This window comes from Taeniopygia guttata, chromosome 6 (assembly GCF_048771995.1).
Source record: "Taeniopygia guttata chromosome 6, bTaeGut7.mat, whole genome shotgun sequence".
NCBI classification, from domain to species: domain Eukaryota; kingdom Metazoa; phylum Chordata; class Aves; order Passeriformes; family Estrildidae; genus Taeniopygia; species Taeniopygia guttata.
In genome coordinates, this window is record NC_133031.1 from 14659899 (window position 1) to 14678782 (window position 18884).

General features: G+C 34.9%; 1 protein-coding gene across 44 annotated transcripts in view; it reads left to right on the forward strand.

Annotated features, from left to right (window-relative positions):
• Nucleotides 1-18884, forward strand: part of KCNMA1 (potassium calcium-activated channel subfamily M alpha 1) — a 425312-nt gene that overhangs the window by 282959 nt on the left and 123469 nt on the right. For all 44 annotated transcript variants that reach the window (XM_072931472.1, XM_072931474.1, XM_072931471.1 and 41 more), the window contains 5 exons: nucleotides 4571-4681; nucleotides 6166-6271; nucleotides 7679-7761; nucleotides 9923-9992; nucleotides 11668-11823. In XM_072931472.1, coding sequence (XP_072787573.1) covers nucleotides 4571-4681; nucleotides 6166-6271; nucleotides 7679-7761; nucleotides 9923-9992; nucleotides 11668-11823 — 526 coding nt within the window. The remainder of the gene's footprint in view (nucleotides 1-4570; nucleotides 4682-6165; nucleotides 6272-7678; nucleotides 7762-9922; nucleotides 9993-11667; nucleotides 11824-18884) is intronic.

Sequence of the window (18884 nt, forward strand, 5' to 3'; positions counted from 1 at the left end):
AGCTTTTTCAGTGCTTCTCAGTATTACCTAATTCCTTTTTCTTTATTTATGACTTAAGAGAGAATCCAAAGGCATGGAACCTGGTGGAAAGAACAGATATTTTCTGTTAGAATTAAGCACAGCAGCTGAAAAGTACACTCTGGTTCCTAAATAGCTGACAGTTGAAGCTATAAAGTCCAATTTACAGAAATTAAAAGTACCTGAGATAAGTTTTCACATACTTCAATTACATCTCTTCTGACAGGTATGGCCATTAGCTTGTATACTTTTAATGCTGATACATATTTTAGTGTCTGCAACACTTCTTAGTAACTACAACACTTTTGAGATTTTTAATCCTTCAGAAATAAAGAAAATAATAAAAATCTACTTTTGGACACAGGAGGAGAAAAAAATGTTAAACTTGCTTGACGATCAATTAGATATATACTTTAATATTTTTTTGCTTGTCTCCATTTTACTAGGAGATTTATACAGCCTAATGGGAGAATCGGGTTGAGAAATTAGCTTACAGTTTAATTATTTTTTACTGTACACATTGGCTACATAAGAGATCCTTAGAGGACCATGATCTTTGGGATCAAGTCTTCTGTGAAAAAGAAAGGGAAACACTCCAAATTGTGGCTGCACAGCACTTACTACTCTTAAGAGTTAATCTGAGAGGGGAGTTTATATTGAAATAAGAGAAAGAAACAGAAGCACACACAGGAAGTTTGGAGCTGAATTATCAGAATCCTGAGTAATGGTTGGTAAATCATGAAAATCACAACCATCTAGACGTGTACTGTGAACTGGTATGTTTAAGAATGCATATCACTAATAGAAAAACCAGCTGACCACATGTACAGTCTCTGTTGACATTTATTGACTTTTTTTTTAATAAGAAAACATGACTGACACCCATCATTTCTTTGAGCAAAACCTGTTAGACTTTACAAGCTGCTGCCTTCTTCAACCACAGCAGCCTGCTACTGGTATATAGTTTAGATGGTCAGTAGATGAAGGCATGAGCAGAATGCAAAGCAGAAATACCACAAAAAGATCTGAGCATATGTATTTGATATAAATGTCATAATTTTATAGAGGCATCTGGATCAATATGCACCCCACTTCCTTTAGTTACTTGACAAGTGTGCACCAAGTATTCAACTGAATGCTGAACAGAATTTTGTATTTATTATTTTTGATTTATTAGAACAGACTAGTTGGACTGAGTTTTTTTAGGTTCTTTATTCTTATTCTAATTAAATGGATATTTCTTGCAAAACAAACAGGGAAAAGATTTATCCTTTCTATTGTGACCTCTGAAGGAGGAACCATGCAAAAATCCTTTTTAAAGAGTCCTATTTAGAGTGGATTTGCTTTCATTTACAGGGCTATTTACATGGTTTAAGTGTATGTTCTCAATTTTCTCATGCCAGAAACCTGGATGTTTTAATTTTTGCTAATTTCATTGTTTCCCATAATGAAACAGTGTGTCACTGTAGTAGCCTAGGATTTTTTGTCTCAATTTTTGTTTACTTTATAAGAAGCTGCAGTATTTTTAATAAATGGATCATTATGTCAATACTAGAGTGGAAGAAAATAGATACTCTAGAGAATTTCGATTATGTAGACTCACAGTTGAAATCAACTATGTACATCTGCACCAATTCTTCATATATGGAATATTTTCATATTTTTTTGTATTTATGAAATTCATTTTGAGAATGATAAATATATATGGAAGAGGATGGATTAGCCCATCTTTGTTGATAGAATATGGCTCCTGATAAGCTTTTGATTATTTGTAAAAGGATTATTTTGCAGCATCACAATAATATAATATGGATTCCCACTGGTATATTAAACCAGTTTCACATCTGACGTGTGTACCAATGACAACTACTACTTAACAAAAACCTTAGTCCTCCTAAATACCTATCAGTAATAAAAATGTCTAAATTCTTAAATCATGTTTTTCAGTATGGCAAGGTACTTTATAGATTTTGGTTTTAAAGAATAAAAAAAGAAATAATAATAATAATAATAATGTACTAGTTCTGAGGCTTTTCATAAAGAAAAGCTTAATGCAGAAGTTAGACATTTTTGTTGACCAAGTGAACTTAATTTTGTGTCTTTCTACTAACCAAGTCTTTTGCAGCAAACAAAAGACATCCACTATGTTGGCTTTACTTTCTCAGTGCATGAAAAGAAAATGGATGTTTAAAAAAAAAATTTTAAGTGAATACAATGGTTACTAAAACAAACAGAGGAAGTTATAAATCTTCAAATCATATCCAGGACAGATTGAAACATTATAAGTTCCAATATAAACTCTTCAAGTTTTGTTAAATAACATACCTAATAACTCTCTATGGGCAAGTAGGAAATCTGTTTTCAATTTATTTTACTTCTAAGCAAAAATATGACTTACATTAAAGGAAGGTTTTTTGGTAGAATGTTTCAACCAAAAATTAATGCAAGTATCTTATCAGAAAATATTCTTTGAAAGCCAGGAGGTTTTGTTGCAGTCAGGACACTGCCATGCACTGTGTAAGTATAGCAAAAAAGAGAAAAATAGGTTATGTCCCGCTCCAAATCAAAGTATAAAGTGAAACCACAGTGCAGATGCCTTTTAACACTCCAAAACCAATTAGTCCTGATACCCAATGTGAGAGTTTTTGGCAGCCAAATGTTTTATTTTCACTGGAGCAGATTGCTGTGAGTCCCTACTCTGTGAGAGTCATAACAGGATTGTACCAAATGCATCTGCTTTTAGCAGGAGCTTTTTGTAGCAAATAACCTCTGGAGGTATCTGAGAGCATGAATTACCTTGTAATCTTTTGATACTTTGATAATTTCTTCCACATGCAATACAATATTATGTGTTGCCATACTTTAAAATGTGGACTGTAATTAATGACACAAAAGAACCCATATTGAGTGAAATCATCCAGGGAGGTAATAAATTTTCTCCATAGGAATGTTCTGTATCAGAAGAGCATTCAGGAAGAGACCCAGCTAAAGCTAACTTCCCTGGATCACAAAGGACTTCCCTTCAATCAGGAATTATTTCTGCTATCAAAAGCAATGTATAAGCTATCCAGATGGAAAATTCAATTTCTTAATTAGTAATAGATGAAGAAATTTGAAGAAAATAATTCCCATAATTTAAAATCAGTTATCTTGGAAAATGTGCATGGACAGTATAAGGAATACAAATTATTATTCTTAGCTGCTATTTATAATTTCCCTGGGACTTGGTGGGTTTTTGATGCTATATATACTTATAGCCAGGAAAAGTCTGGAATACCACCAGACAGAAAGAACTTAGCTATATGTTAGACTAGTGTAGTGTACCAAACAGTCTGTTCAGAATTCACATCAAGTTAATTACTAAGGTTTTAAATATCTCTTCAGAATCTGAAGCTTCCTGAGGTTTTTCATTGCTGCTTTATGTATGACAATGCACTAAGTCATGTGTACACCTCTGGCAACTCAGGCAAGTGGCCATCAGGGAAACGGGCAGTGTAGGCATGGTTCTCCCCTGTACCCAGCGTGCTGCAAACTCTGCCAGAGGAACCTCCAGAGGACCCCTTTGCCCAAGGAAAAAGGAAAAACCTGATATATTTTGTGTCATATTTTATGATACTGTGCTTACCATCTCATAAAACAAGAAAGCTTTAACTCATGTTTTTGTGTTTTGAAGTGTTTGCAGGCCAAGAACATTTATTGCAACTAAAACTTATGTTAAAAAAAAGGCCAAAGCAGAAACTATGAATAGCAAGTTTAGCAATAAACATTCGTATATCGAGTTCTATGTTAAATACAAACTAGCATGGCTGGTGTCTCTTATAAACTTCTGTGTCTTGCCTGTTAAATAAAATAAACAATTGAAAGTTTAGATTGTTGCTATTTCTAAAATTGCATTTGAGTCCTCGTGATATCTAAATACTCATGTAAAAGGAGTTATCATATTTCAAAATAAATGTTTAACACCCTGTGCTCTGCCAGAAAAGTGATAATAGTAAACAATGACTTTTGGTTGTAAAGTACTCGCCTCTAGATTTTATGGTAGGAAAAAATTTCTTTTCATGCTGCTTATGGCCTGTAATTGGCAAGCTTTGCGCTACCTTCCTTGGCATAAAAGTCTGCTTCAACTGTAGAAAAATATTGAATCATTTTAGGGAGATTTGTTGTCATAACCCAAAAATTTAAACAGTAAATCTCATTAGAGGAGTTAAAGATATCAAGAAAGATATGTAAAATGAAGAAATATGACTTTGAAAGGGACTGGTTAATACAGTGCATAAACATATATATAGCTGATCCTACTTATTGTAAATGTGTAAAACAACCTGGGCAAATGGCTTTACAGCAAATGTGACAGCATGTATGTATATACATTTGCAGTTGCAAAAAACTTTTTGGAATTGTTATTTTTCTTCTCTGACTTCATGGAATAGGATCTAGAGAAACATCAAAAAAAGACTAATGCTCTTTTTCCTCAATAAGTTATCATTTCCACCTCTGCTTGCTTTCTTGTTTTACCTCCTTTGCAAGATTAACTCTGATTTTTCTGTAACAGGCACATAGTTGTCTGTGGGCACATAACACTTGAAAGTGTGTCGAACTTCCTGAAGGACTTCCTGCACAAGGATAGGGATGATGTCAATGTAGAAATCGTCTTTCTGCATAAGTGAGTATTCTTTCAACATTGGTCTTATCATCTGTTACTAAAACTCATTAGTGAATCTGTAGCTTCTGGGAAGACAGAGAATATTTAAAGTTCCAAATAGCCATAAAATTAATGCATTTGTGTTTATTAAAAATATATCCTGAGAAAAGTGGTTTTTTTCTGCTTTTTCCATAACCCCCTACTAAGTATATTTGTGTCGAGCAAACAGACTTCAGACCCAGTTGTGTTGTGAGGTACATAGCTAAATGCATAGTTGAAGTGGAGATTGGTGTATGAGATAAAGAATACTGAAATGCAAATAAATACATCAGACATTTTTTTAGTGGTAAATATTCCTAGGGAAACTATCAAAATTGGTAACATCAGTAAAACTAATGAAAAACACCGTATGTTTGCATGTTGCCATATAGCCATGCCTAGGGGAGGAACTGCCAGAAGAAGCCACGTGATAGGAGACAGTATCTTTTCTGTTCTGTAATGGTGTCTGTTTAGAAGAGTTGCAAGTTATAAATTAGTTATTTTTTTGCATTCAGAAATGCATTATGAACTTATTGTCAAAGAAAATTATTAAAAAGTTAAGGATATAATTTGTGATGATTTAACAGTGTAAGCTGAAAACTAAGCATTAGCAGTATTTCCACAGTTTTTTCATCTAATCCTTTCAATTTCGACTAGAGACGACATCCTCAAGTAATTACATCATTTTTTTGTATTCCCTCTCTACCCAAGAACAACTGTCTGGGAGAGGAAATTGGGATCAAGGTTTCCACAGTGAAAATGTGTGGTGGTAGGAATCAGGAAACTGCACATTTGCATGAAAGGAGTTTAGCACCTTGCTACTTGTGTTTGTGCCTGTAGCTATTCAATTCATTCTGTTTTAATGAGTGGCACCAGAAAAGATATTTACAAGGTTGGTGCCACATTATGTAATGGACTGTAATCAATTTAATTTTTCTTTGGTTTCTGGCAAAATGAAATGAGACAGAAAGCCATGGCATCATTGTGTTTGTTTTAATTGTAGCTCATAGAGGCCTCGGGGTCCCTGTCTGGTTTCTTATTCTGATTTTAGAGATCTTGCATTGAGCTGTTTTATTCAACACAGTCAGCCATTGTGGGAATGGTGGGGACATGCAGAGGATGATTGTGGTACTATGTAATTTCTGGGTAGAATGCTGTGGGAGAAGATGTTTTCAAAGGTTTGTGCCCACACTTCTGGATTCCCATCCCTTGGAAATGTATGCGTGATGAACGTGGAGAGTAGCACACGGTGGGCCAGAAGCACTGCAGGTGAAAGTAACAGTGAAAGCAATGTAGTGTTTATCTTTTAAGTAAGGTGTGCTGTTTCCATGCCACAGAAAAAGCATCAGCAGAAGTCTGAATATCTAAAATAAATAGATAGGTGGGTTTGTAAATGGAGGAAATGGAGCAGTTATGGAAATTGACCTCTCATTTGCTCTTGTGTTTTCTTCGTCTTTCCTATGCAGTATCTCCCCTAACCTTGAGCTGGAAGCTCTTTTTAAACGACACTTCACTCAGGTGGAATTTTATCAGGGTTCAGTCCTTAATCCCCATGACCTGGCAAGAGTGAAGGTAACAGCTTTGTTGTTCTGTTCTGCTAATTGACCTTTTTCTAAGTACTCTTTGCGTTATTTGGAAAAAAAACCTAAACACGAAAGCCTTTCTTCATGTAATCCCAAAAGAATGTTTTTCCATCTCTATTATCTTAAGTTATAAATTATATCTGTACTGGTAAACCTTTTTTCCCTATATCTTTATATCTTCAAAGCTACAGCAACTGTGACTTAAGATAATTGTCTGCCATTCCATTGAACTCTTTTGAATTTTTCATTGACATTTCATTCAAAAGTGTATTTTACATTAATATTTGATATAACAAGATATTGTCTTACAGTAATTGCTTAAAATGCTGTTGCCTAAATTTATCAGAGTAATTTAAAAATATTTTTTCATACTCCAAACCCTTTTTCTGTTACCTAGAATCCTGAAAAAAAAATGCAAGTTAAGATTTTTGTAGATAAAGTTAGTTAGGTTTACTTATTTAGATATTTATTTTCTATAATTTCTAAATGGTAAATTATTTGATTCTTCTTAAAGCATGAAGTTTCAAAAAAAAAGAAAATTAAAGAAAAATCAAGTTGTCAGATAGATCGTTAACTTTTTAGTTTATTTTGATTTTCCAATGGAATATAAACTGGCAACTTAAGCCAAGAATATTTTAGTACAGTGTAATTAACACGTTCTGGAGTACTAATCATATCTTTTTTGTATTTTGACTGCAGAAGTTGCTTAAGATTTTTGAGGCCAATGCACACTGTTTCAGTTCATCAGAGCATGTCCTAATTACGATCATAAAATTGTGTGTTCTTATTTTGTGTTCTGTATTCCACCCTTCTTTGTGTTGATATTTGGTTGTATACACTGGAAAATACTTTTGTCATCTGCTTTGAGTTCTGTAAAGCTCAGGTTTGTCTGAATCTAGAGGTCCTGTGGATAGATCAGTTGTCCTCTTCCTGCTTTCTAAATCTGGTGCTCAGATTCTAAACTAGTACAGCCACCTCTTCCTGTCTTGAATAGGAAGGTACTTAAATTCCCAAACAAAGCTGCAGGACTTGTGGGAGCACTGTACTGGTGCAACGGGACCTTCCGATGGATTTAGAAGTGTAAATTCCAGTATCTGGGTACAAAAGATTAACATTGCCACCTTTGTGGCTCAGCTGATACAGAGTAAGTTGTCAGTTGAACTGCTGACCTGCTCTGATCTTCATAAGCAAGTTTCAAGAAATTCCCTGTGTACATGAGAGTGGTTGTAATCACTGGCATGAACTCATGTTAGCCTAGAAACGTTTTTGATTAGCAATATTGAGAACTGACGCTCACACTCATGCAACCAGTGCTGGATTCCCTCATAGTTAATGAGGAAGGAAGAGCTGGAAAGAGACGTTGCTTTATATGTTTCCTTTTTCTTTGGTGTCTCAGATAGAGTCAGCAGATGCGTGCCTAATCCTTGCCAATAAATACTGCGCTGACCCAGATGCTGAAGATGCCTCCAATATTATGAGGTAAACTCTGTAGTTTTTAATAGCTTTTTAGCTCTTAACTCTGATTAGCTAATTTTATATCTGATCTGTTGCACTTAAAAAACACTGTAGGATTTTATTTTTTTTTTTAGAGACAAATGAAAAGATCCTCACCAAAGTCCAGAGGTGAGAATGCCCTAAATTCCTACCTCCATGCTTTCATGTCTCCTTAGTGTGTCAGAAGAGACACTTGGGGCACAGGCTTTGACACTCAATCGTTTTGCAGGAGCTAGTGTTTGAGCATTCCTAGCTGAACACAGAGAGGAAAGGGAATGCAGTCAGGTTGTTGCAACAATGCATGCATGAGTGCATGCACTGCAGGGGCTGTGTCAACAATGGGGAAGAAGCACCTTCAGTGCTTCATTCCTGCTGCTCCATGGTGGATCTGTTCCTGCAAGTAATGCACTGCTCAGGGGATAGCAAAATATACAAGGGAGTTGTCTCCTGTCTCCATCCTGCTTTTTTTACACTGAAGACAAATCATTCCTTGTTTTGACTGGCAAGGCATTTATGACATTAGGGACCACCAGATCTCCTCCTGCTTTTCTCCTTGTAGTCTCTGAAGGGAGGAGATGAAACAGTCAGTCAGTAGATGGCAGCTAGAGTTACAGCAAACCTAAGCCATTCCATTTTTTGTTTTGTTCATACAATCCTAGTTTTAATGAGACCAGTCTCCTTTTTGAAATTAAAATTGCAGGTCAGTGATTGATTAAAAGTTCTCTCATATTGGATTGGACAGTGTTATAAACCGATTTTACTGGCTTGTCAGATGTTTGCATGCTGTGTGTTGAAGGAAGGGGAGAAATAAAAAAATTCTACTTAAATTGCTCTTATGGAAAATTACCACTGTGTGCAAGAGGTGTAGCTATCTGAGAATGACACAAGGCTAAAATACACCTAGTTTCATTTTACAAACATGGTTTGAGTTTCAGTTGCAATGCAAAAAACTTTATTTTGAAATTGATGGTATAAATACATTAAAAATATTCCAGTTGCAGACGGATGCATTTTTAGTAGATTTAATGCATTTAATGTAATAAAATGCAAAATTTTTAATGTGAGAGTAGAATTCTCTTGTGTATTGTCACAATTTATTTTTTAAAAATTGAATGTTTAATTAAACAATTCAGCAATAAATGGAAAATTAGAAGAAAGACTTGGTAAAATAGTGCAATTTTTTTACCTTTCTTGTTCTAGCTTTGCTAAGCTTAAAAGCACAAGCCAGACCGGTAGTTTACAGTATATGTTCTACAAAACACCAATGTGAACATTTATGGCATTCACTCTTATAAGACGGATGATTCCATAATAGATCAGATTTTTTTTCATTGTTTTATCTTTTTTTTCTATCTTTAGTTTTTAAATACCAGACTTTTTTTTTTTTTTTTTTTTTTTGGCTGTTCATCTCTTTCATTTTGCTCAATGCTTTTTTATGAAACATTATCAATTCATGCATTTCTCAAACATTTTTCATTCCAGCCACTTAAAATCTATACATAGTTGAGTATATCTTAGATTCATTAAGTAATTTAGAATGCAGAAAATATGCAGACTGTGAAAGTAGCCCCATGTTATATAAATTCTGCATTCAGCTATCAGTTTTTATATTGATCTTTGGATTAATCAAAATTAAGATGAATTTGCATGTGAAATACAAAATCATTATTCAAGGTGTTTAGATAGGATGAATGTCTAGCAGCTATAAATAAATAATATGTGATGGGGCAGAAAGAAATTTTTTCAGGCATATATCATTGGGAAACTTGATCAAGTATTTTGACTCAAAGACAAGAGAATAATCACTGAGGATGATGTAACAATTCCAACTGCATTATTTTCCTAACGGAATCAGTATCTGAATAGAGCTGCTAAAACAAGTCTCTTTTTCTGCAAACTCCATGTGGGCAAGCCATTCAACTGAATATTTCCTGAGGCTTATTGCTCTTTAGTACTGGACACTAATTCTTACCTCAGTTTGACTATGTGTAAATATTTCAAAGGTCTGACATCAATCATTTTGCTTTACAGGCAGATGAATAAGGGTACAGTTTCAACTGTGGGATGTGACAACATGGTAGAATGCATTATCCAAATACCCTATCAGTTAAAAGTTATTTTAATAGTTTTTTCCTTTTATTTTTAGAGTTATTTCCATAAAGAATTATCATCCGAAGATAAGAATTATCACTCAGATGTTGCAGTACCACAATAAGGTAATGTAATGGCCACTGTTTCTTCTCAGAGTTTTTTGCTACATTGCATTCACTCATAATTTTTCTAGTTCCAGTAACAGCAAGCATTTTTCTTTCCAAACTAAAACATCTTAATAAACCTTGTCATGTAATCCAGTTCCAAAGTAATTTATATATAGTAGTATATATGCAAGGGATTTTATCAAAATCTTGGCATTTATTAGTTGCCTAGGATCTAATTCTCAAAGCTACAGTGTCCATAGTTGTTATTGATGCCAGATTAACTTTCACCACTTCATTTCTGTAAGTTCTGCTCTTAGTGTTTTAGTGGAGATAATTGTGATTTTTTGATTCTGGTGCGACCATGTAGACCTGAAATTGCCAAGCAGTAGGTACAAAGGTACAAAATAGATAAATTTATGTGATTTTTAATCTAAAACATAACCTAGTTGTGGGTACTGAGAATATTGTGAAGCTCAAAATTACAAATCCACTTTGGAAAGGTATTTGAAAAAGTTTTTTATGGTATATTTGTGACCCTTAAACACAATGAAGTCAATTTATTCAATCCTGAGATGAAGAAGTCCATAAAGTGCTGACTAACAAGGTTAGGAAGGGTATATCAGATAACACAGTACTCATGTGGCCTGCTTCTTTTATTAGCTCTGAAAGGATCAACCACTGCCCAGTGTTTGAGAAAAGGCTTGACTGGGTATACCTTCCTTTGATGAAATACACAATAAATTTGGTAGTAGGAAGGTTTGATAACATCTCCTTATACCTGTAACCTGTTGCTAGAGCAAGAGCAACTACTGTTGCTTATTATGTCCTCTTCCTGTATATTATGGAGGAAGCCTGTCTTTTTATAGAATAAAAACTTTAAAACTTTGCTTTAATGAGCCACAGAGGGGAAGGTTGTTTTTTTAAATACTGCAGGTTTTTTTTCTATTCTAATTGTGATGTCTTCAAGAATAACTTTTATCAAAGTGCTGAACTGTGGAATCAACTTAGGAAGGGAAACAAGGAGGAGAGACTCTGTGCTTCCATGTATCCACACTAACTATAAAAGTTACATGTCAGAGAAAATCCAACAGTTATGCCAGTAATGGAATGACATTTGTACTTAGCTAAGTTATCAAATTCAATACTGCAGATGTGTTTTGCTCAGTTATTTTCTTCGTTCTCTCCTTATAAATAGCATTCTTAGAAAAAAAAGGTTTTTTTTTTTTCACTGTCAAGTACCATTCTTCAGGGTGGAAGAAATGAAATAGAAAAGAGAGAAGATGTATACATTTTTCAATTCTAGTATCCTTTAAAGGTTGCAGCTTCACATAAATTGTAATCTAAGTTGTATTAACTTCTTGTATATTATGTGTCTTTCTCATCAGTCAGACAGTAGCTTAAAGTGCTGTAAAAGGAACATCCAGAAGGGAAGGAAAGCTTTACAATATTCTTCTAGTTCAGGTGTGAGGATAGACCTGACAGAGTGCCACAGCCAGCATGTCTTGAGAAATGTAGCATTTTATCTGTAGTAAGTAAGAGTGGAACATTTCTCTGCATAGAATTAAGCTCTGAAACACTTGAAGTGCTTCTGCCTACTCAGAAAAAGTCAAGGTATTAATAGAGAAAATCATTCAGTGCTATCTTCTGTTTCTGGTTCTTCACCAGTGGGATATGTTATTTGTTTGTTTTCCAGGCCCATCTACTAAATATCCCAAGTTGGAACTGGAAAGAAGGGGATGATGCAATCTGTCTTGCTGAGCTGAAGCTGGGTTTCATAGCCCAGAGCTGCCTGGCACCGGGCCTTTCAACAATGTTAGCCAACCTCTTCTCTATGAGGTCATTCATAAAGGTAATGCCTTTCTCATTAGAACATATTAGTCTGCAATTCAGGTTGTCTGAGACTGGAGTAGAGAACGACTCAAATGTGAAACAGAAAAACAGAAAGACATTAACAGACAGATCTTGTAACATGAAAAAAAAAAACCAGCACACACTTCCAGGCCAATTGAATTGCCCAATTGAATTGGCAATATTTTTTTTAATTGAATTGTCCAATATTTTTGCCGAAAATTGGGCAACAAGCCAGGTTTTATCAGCTTGTGGGGTTTTGTTTTGGTTTTTTTTTTTTTTTAATTTTTATTCAGCAACTATCTGGCCTTTAAAATATTTTCCAAATCATCATCCATTTCCAGGGAGATATTTCTGGCATTTTGTGTTTTTGCTTGATTTTAGACAAAGAGCGTGTTTGTCTATTAGAAAAGTTGCTGCTGCTTAAAAAAACAAAAAGATTTCTTAAAGTCTCATGCAGCAACAAAGTGCCAAGAAAAAAGGACTGGTTATTTTCATCTTTTACATGAAGAAACTAGCGGACCTCTGACTATGAGTAAATAAGAAACATGTCTTAAGAACTGAGGCTCAAACTTCCCACAACATCATTCATGTATTTGTTTCCCTTCAGTCTAAGAGCTCTTTTGGACTTAGCCTGCAAATTTGTAACCCACTTAGACTTCTGTGGCAGCTGTACTGGTTCACTGGACTAAGGCCTCGATTGCAGCAATCATTGCATCCTTCCTGGTGCATTTCAGGGACACTGATTCCAAACATAAAGGGTGGAAAGTTTCCAGTCTCACAAGTGTTCTTAATGGGATGGGAAACACTGGAGTGAAAGGTAGGCCATGGTCCACTTAAGTCCATTGTGCAAGTAAGCTAAAAATAAAAATATCCTCATATCCTCAGATGAGAAAGCCAGGACAGTTCTCTTAGAGGTGCATATGTTGGTGCAGGACAGTGAGTCTTTATTTGCTTCTTATAAAGTCCTGACATTGTTATTAAGGTATTTTTAGAAGACAGCAGGCTCCCATGAAAAATATTTCATACTATTGCATTTAATCAAAAAAGGCCAGTTTTATTCATGTTCTGGAAAAACCCCCAACTAAAAGAAACAAAAAAATAAAGTTCTACTTCAGCAACCTGGAATCTATCTGTGACTCCTCAGCATGTGGCCAATTGGAAATTAATCCTTTCTACCTATTATATCCCAGAAGAAAACTGTATCTCTTGTGAACATCTCCTTGCCAGTCACTTTGGTCTCTCTCACTCCTGCCTGCGGTGGTAACCCAAAACTCTCAGGAGTGTCAAACATTTGTGACAGTCACACTAATGTATACAAATTACTGAGGCAGACTGTTGCATAAACTTGGTCTTGGCATCACAGTACATGTGAAAATTTTGCTCATCTTCTGTCTTTCCAAAATCAGAAAGAAGTCAGTTTTCTCCTAAGGAGGTCCAAATATATGAGTATCCTCAGAATTCTCAGTCCTAATTCAGGCTATTTTAATACTCATTTTAAACAGTGAGAAAGTGGAGAGATTCACAAAATTATAGAGGGTACAAATATCTGACTCTGGGGGAGCTGTACGAGAAATACACACATTTATTGTCTGGATTTTTATCTAAAAACATTTAAAGTCAAAATATGGATATGTACAGGTACCATGTTTCCATAAGTTATATCTAACCACTTCTGCCATTATCTTAGCCAGCTATATTTTCTTATTTTATAATACATTTTTATAATAATTCAGTACAGTTGCAGATTAGATCTCATTGATGAACAGTTTTAAGCTGAAGGCTAAGCTTTGCGAGGCTTTACTCAAATTACATCTGAGTATTTCTCTGTACAGAGAAATAAGCATAAAAACAACAATGAATTTGATTTTGGGGAAGCTGTCATTGTCAGTTTTGCTCTTGTGTCTGATTTTATACAGTTATAAAAAGAGTACTGTGCAGACATACCTTAACTTGTGTGACTTCAAATGTCACCTTCACATGGCACTGTTAGGAAAAAACGCCGTAAGAGATTGCATTAAGATTGCAATACACTGTTAATACTGGTTAAAAATGTGTTTTCCACATAATTAAGAGTGAATTTTCTAGGCAAGTAAAATGCACATCTTCACTTCTAAAGATCTCTGTCTAATTCAAAATCTGGAGCCAAATAAAAGGACAAGAATTGAGACACATTTCTTTATGCGACTCTAACCCTAGTGGTGATAATAAAACATTTGTTTATTTAGCTGAAAGGATGATCTTTCTCATATCTGTCTCACTCTAAAAACTTGAAAAAGGAAATTTACTGCATAGTGTCTGTGAATCATCAGTGCATTGTAGGAGAGCAGCTACATTGATTAGAAATGCTGAAGGAGGGCTCTATTGAAGAGAAATATGTCCATTCCCTAAAATAACTTTCACCCCTTTTCATTAAGAACATTCAATTTAAGTACTGTCAGACCTTCACAAATTTCTTAGGTAAACATTTTTAGTGGAGTCTCTCACCAGTTAGGAGATTGCCAGGAAAATGTATGGAAACGTCTGTATTTTTTAATGAAAGCTTGAAATGTGGGTTTATTCCACCTCCGTAGCGTGATTAGAAAGTGATTTAATGTGCCATAAACGTTTGGTCAGTCAAACACAAATGAACATGATTGATGGTGACATTGCACACATTTAACTCATTATGCATGACTTTACAGCAAAATTATTTGTGTAAACAGTCTGCTCAGTGTTAGAAGTAAAACAAACTAAGAAACCTCAAAATATTATATTTGTTCCTAATAGTTTCCTTTTGGTTTTAGCAATGTAATATCATATGGAACCCTTTATATTCTTTTTGGAACCAAACTGAACAAAAAGGAAATCAACGCAAAAAGATTAATGTTCTGTAAACAGTAAAAGACAGATAGATTGCACCAAACTATATGCTAAGGGAAAAAACCCCATAAATCTTTATACCTGTAAACTGTATTTTAATAATCCAGTCTTCTTATAACATAGACTGTTACTTTTGTATTACAAAAGGAATTTATACTCTTTATTAACGTGCACAGTCTGAGAAAAATATGGAAGTACTGTACTGCAAGTCCTGTATTGTTTGAATTAGCAAGTGCATACCAGAAGTCTGTCTATATGAAAAACATTGCAAAAAGCAGATATGTGGAATAAGAGGCAGAAGTGATTAAATTTTGTACAGGCCAATCTACAACCTACAAGCCAAGTTAGTATTGTGTAAATTAATGAAATGTGGAATGTGGTACTCGAGTGTAACACAAGTCCACAGCCAAATTAGTTTTGTCTTTGCTCTATAGGTAAGACAGCCTAGACACCTCATTCCAGATATGAAAATTATCTGGAGCTGTCTCTATTATACTCTAAGCTATTTTGAGAGCAGGACTGTTTTGTGGGCTCTTTCAGAAGCTTTTGCTCACACCTACACATATGCAATGCCCACTTTACATTCCTTTCTAGTCTCAGCTGACAGAGAGACATAATAAAGCCACACAGATTTGCATCAGTTGGGTGCTTACCTACACTGATGGAACACTTCAACTTGTATGCTCTTTATTTTTGACCACCTAGGCAGCCTAGGAATGCTTCAAAGTGTAGAACTGGAGAATGAACAGTGAATTCCTTGACATGTAGGAGGGCTTTAAGGGGGGAGTGAGAAGGAAACGAAATGTTTCAATTTATTGCGAGGTTCTTGAAGAAGCTGCATAATAAACTGATTACATGATCCTATTCACAGGACCTAGATAAAATATTAAATGTAGCCTGTTACCAAATACATTTATCTTCAAAGATCAAGTAAAGATCTTCCTGTCTGTAGTGTTTTTAAATAACTGATTCTAGGAATTAAAACCTTTTGTGGTTTAAAACTGTTTGCTGTGTATACATAGTATCAGTCCTTGTGATAAGAGTGTGTTTGTCTTGGGCTAAAGTCTGCCATGGAACTGTATTTTCAGTCAATCATTTGAACAGATCAACACCAGTCTATCCTTTGCCTCATGACTGGATAGAAATTTTGCCCTGTTTTGTATTTTTGAAACTATTAGAAGTAGAGACTGTATCCCTTTCAGTTCAAATCCAACAAGGTCAGAATCTAAAAAATAATTAGATGTCATTATATTTCAAGGATACTCTCTCTGCCTTGACCCACTACAAAATTCTACATGGGGAAAACTGCATAAATCTCATTTGAAATTGAATTTATCTGAATCAGCATATTTGATGTTTTATCAAGTATAGTCTTTTTATACAAATTTTAAAAATAATCCTTGCATACAGAAAGCTGTGGAAATAGTTGACTGAGATTGTCAAGTCTTCATAGTACAAAGGATATTTGTTAGCTTTGGTTTCAACAGACAATGGAATTGAGTAGAGAAGTAGTTGATAATTTATAATAATTAAGGAAATGCAATTATAAGACTGTAAATCTAAGAAGCTTCGCTCTATGATATGACCATAAGAACTGCTTTCAGCCAATTACTTTTCTGTCAGATCCATATACAAAGGCATAAAAAAGCTAGACATTCACTCAAGTGGTTTGGGTGGATATTGTAGGTGAATGGGAGAAAATATTTTAGCAATACTGCTTTCACTGTACACATCCTTTTCAACTACTAATCAAGAATATTCAAAGTCATATAGATTTAGGACAAGGAGTTATAGCTTTAAACTGGCAGAAGGCAGGATTGGATAATAGTATTAGGATGAAAGTTTACTGTGAGAGTGGTGAGGCACTGGAACTGGTTGCCCATAGAAGTTGTGGTTGCCTCATACCTGGGAGTGTCCAAAACCAGTTGGATGGGTCTGAACAGCTTGGTCTCCTGGAAAGGGTCCCTGCCTACAGCAGGGAGGGTGGAATGAGGCTGTCTTTAAGGTCCCTTCCAACCCAAACCATTCTATGGTTCTGTGGGTACTTTTCCTTCTCATCTATATTGTTTGAGATAGAAAATTAGAATATTAAACAACCTCAAAGGCTTTGTCCTGTTTTGTGCCCTTTCTATGGTGGTGATGAGCTGATCTTATTCACTGCTAAGGAGCAGACTTTACATCTGCTTTCACTGTGCTATAAAGGAATTGTATATCCACCATCCTTTGCCTTGCAAAATGAAATGAAAATAAAATGAAAAATCCTAGGTCACAATGCAACTCTAGCATTTGTTCTCTATCTGGATAGTGATACTTGGATCTTGGCAGAAGAGATTATATAGCATGATCAGATTCAGATACACTCAATCTCTTTCATGTAACTATGTCATTACACTGAAAAGCAAATGCCATGAGCAAGATAGTTCTTTTGGAGCTACAGAATTCCTGATAATTACACTGCTGGGTGTATCTACTTCTGACAATGCTGATGGCTCTACTTGCAAAAGCTACGTCACTTTTTCATATTTCTGTCACCATGTCTCACTATAAATTGATTGTATTATGTAAATATATTTGCTGGTAACAATATTGTATCTATATATAAAATAGAGGAGAGGAGAGGAGTATCATGATTTGAAAAAAGATTCAGATGAAAATTACATTTCTTCTCTTGGGTTGCACTATGTAATTTTCCAGCTATTCTTCATACAGGCTATTGAAGTAGTGGCTAATTCATTTTATGACTATCAGCAGACAGAATTGCAGTGTGACTTAGGGCCTGAGATAATAATGTTTGCAGTACTAGAGAGGAATCAGAAGATCCAGATTGAAGTTGTTTTGGTAGTATGGCCCATTCTGGATCGGTTCCATCAGTTACCTAAACTTGAAAATATCATCATAAAGGCTTAAAGTACTGAAGAGCATAATGACTTCTAAATTATTTTTCTTCACAAAAGATACCAGGCAGGTGACCATCTGTCTTTTTGAAATCACTGGGAAAATGTCATGGTTCAGAAAAAAACAGAAAGATCATGTGTAGTTGACTGTTAACAATCATCTTATAATAATATTTTAGAGCATCCCAAATATCAGCAATTCATTAAATTCTATAATCAACATTTTGTGGTATCCTAACAGATCATGTACTAAACACTTCAGTCACCTAATGAAATTTAATGTAACACTAACTGGTATCTATGGTGCTTGATCATTGCTTTGGGAATGTTTGGTTTTTTCCTTTCTCAGTCATTGACTAAGGGTGAATATTTAATTATAGGCTGATCCGGAGTTCTTTCCTCCAAATCAAAACCATCTGCCTAAAGAAAAGAAAGCAAGGGAAGAAAGTAGAAAGGGAGATATGTAATGTATTTGTATATTTTTTTCCAACCCCAGGTGGTGTCAATGTAAGAAAAAGCCACAAAATAGACCAAAAGTTACAAACATGCCTTTGCTATCATTACTCTTAGTTTTTTACCAAGCCTGCACTTTATCTCTCTTCTGTATATAGAGTTGCTGATCAGCAACATTTGCAAGCTTCCTATAAATAAAAGGGTCATAAAAAATGTGATATGGCTTCTCTGTGTGTGGTGGGGAATAACACAATGCAAATCCTTTTTACCATCCCACATGGCCTCTGAATGGTGAAACAATTACTGTGGAAGAAATTTCTTCTGATTGTTTGCAGCCCACTTGTCAGGCTGTATATGATTTGGAACATCTCCATATTGCAATTTATTCTTTCAGTCATTTACATCTCCAGAACTAAAGTAACATTATTGGCAGCGTGTCAACAAGGGAATAAAACAAAAACAACAAAAAAACCCAACCAAAACCCAAAACAAACAAACAAGGCAAAACACAAACAAATAAAAACCCCTAAACCTCACAAAAACAAAAACAAAACCAAAGAAAACAAAAAACAAGAGGAAAAATAATTTTAACTTGCATTTCATCAGGTTTCTTAACAAGTTTCCATCCTTCTGTTCTTTGGAACATTTTTTTGAAAGAGTGCTTTTTAGCTTGTTTAACATGAGAAAATGATTGGTGAATCCCAAATTAATAATAAGCCTGTGGAATAAAAATGCTAACTTATCTAAAATACTATATGAAGTCCTGTCAAAATAACTCTGGAATACTAAAATTTGAAATCCTGAGAGTTTTTGGTCTAGTGAGGGCTGTCCTTCCCATGGCAGGAAGGTGATC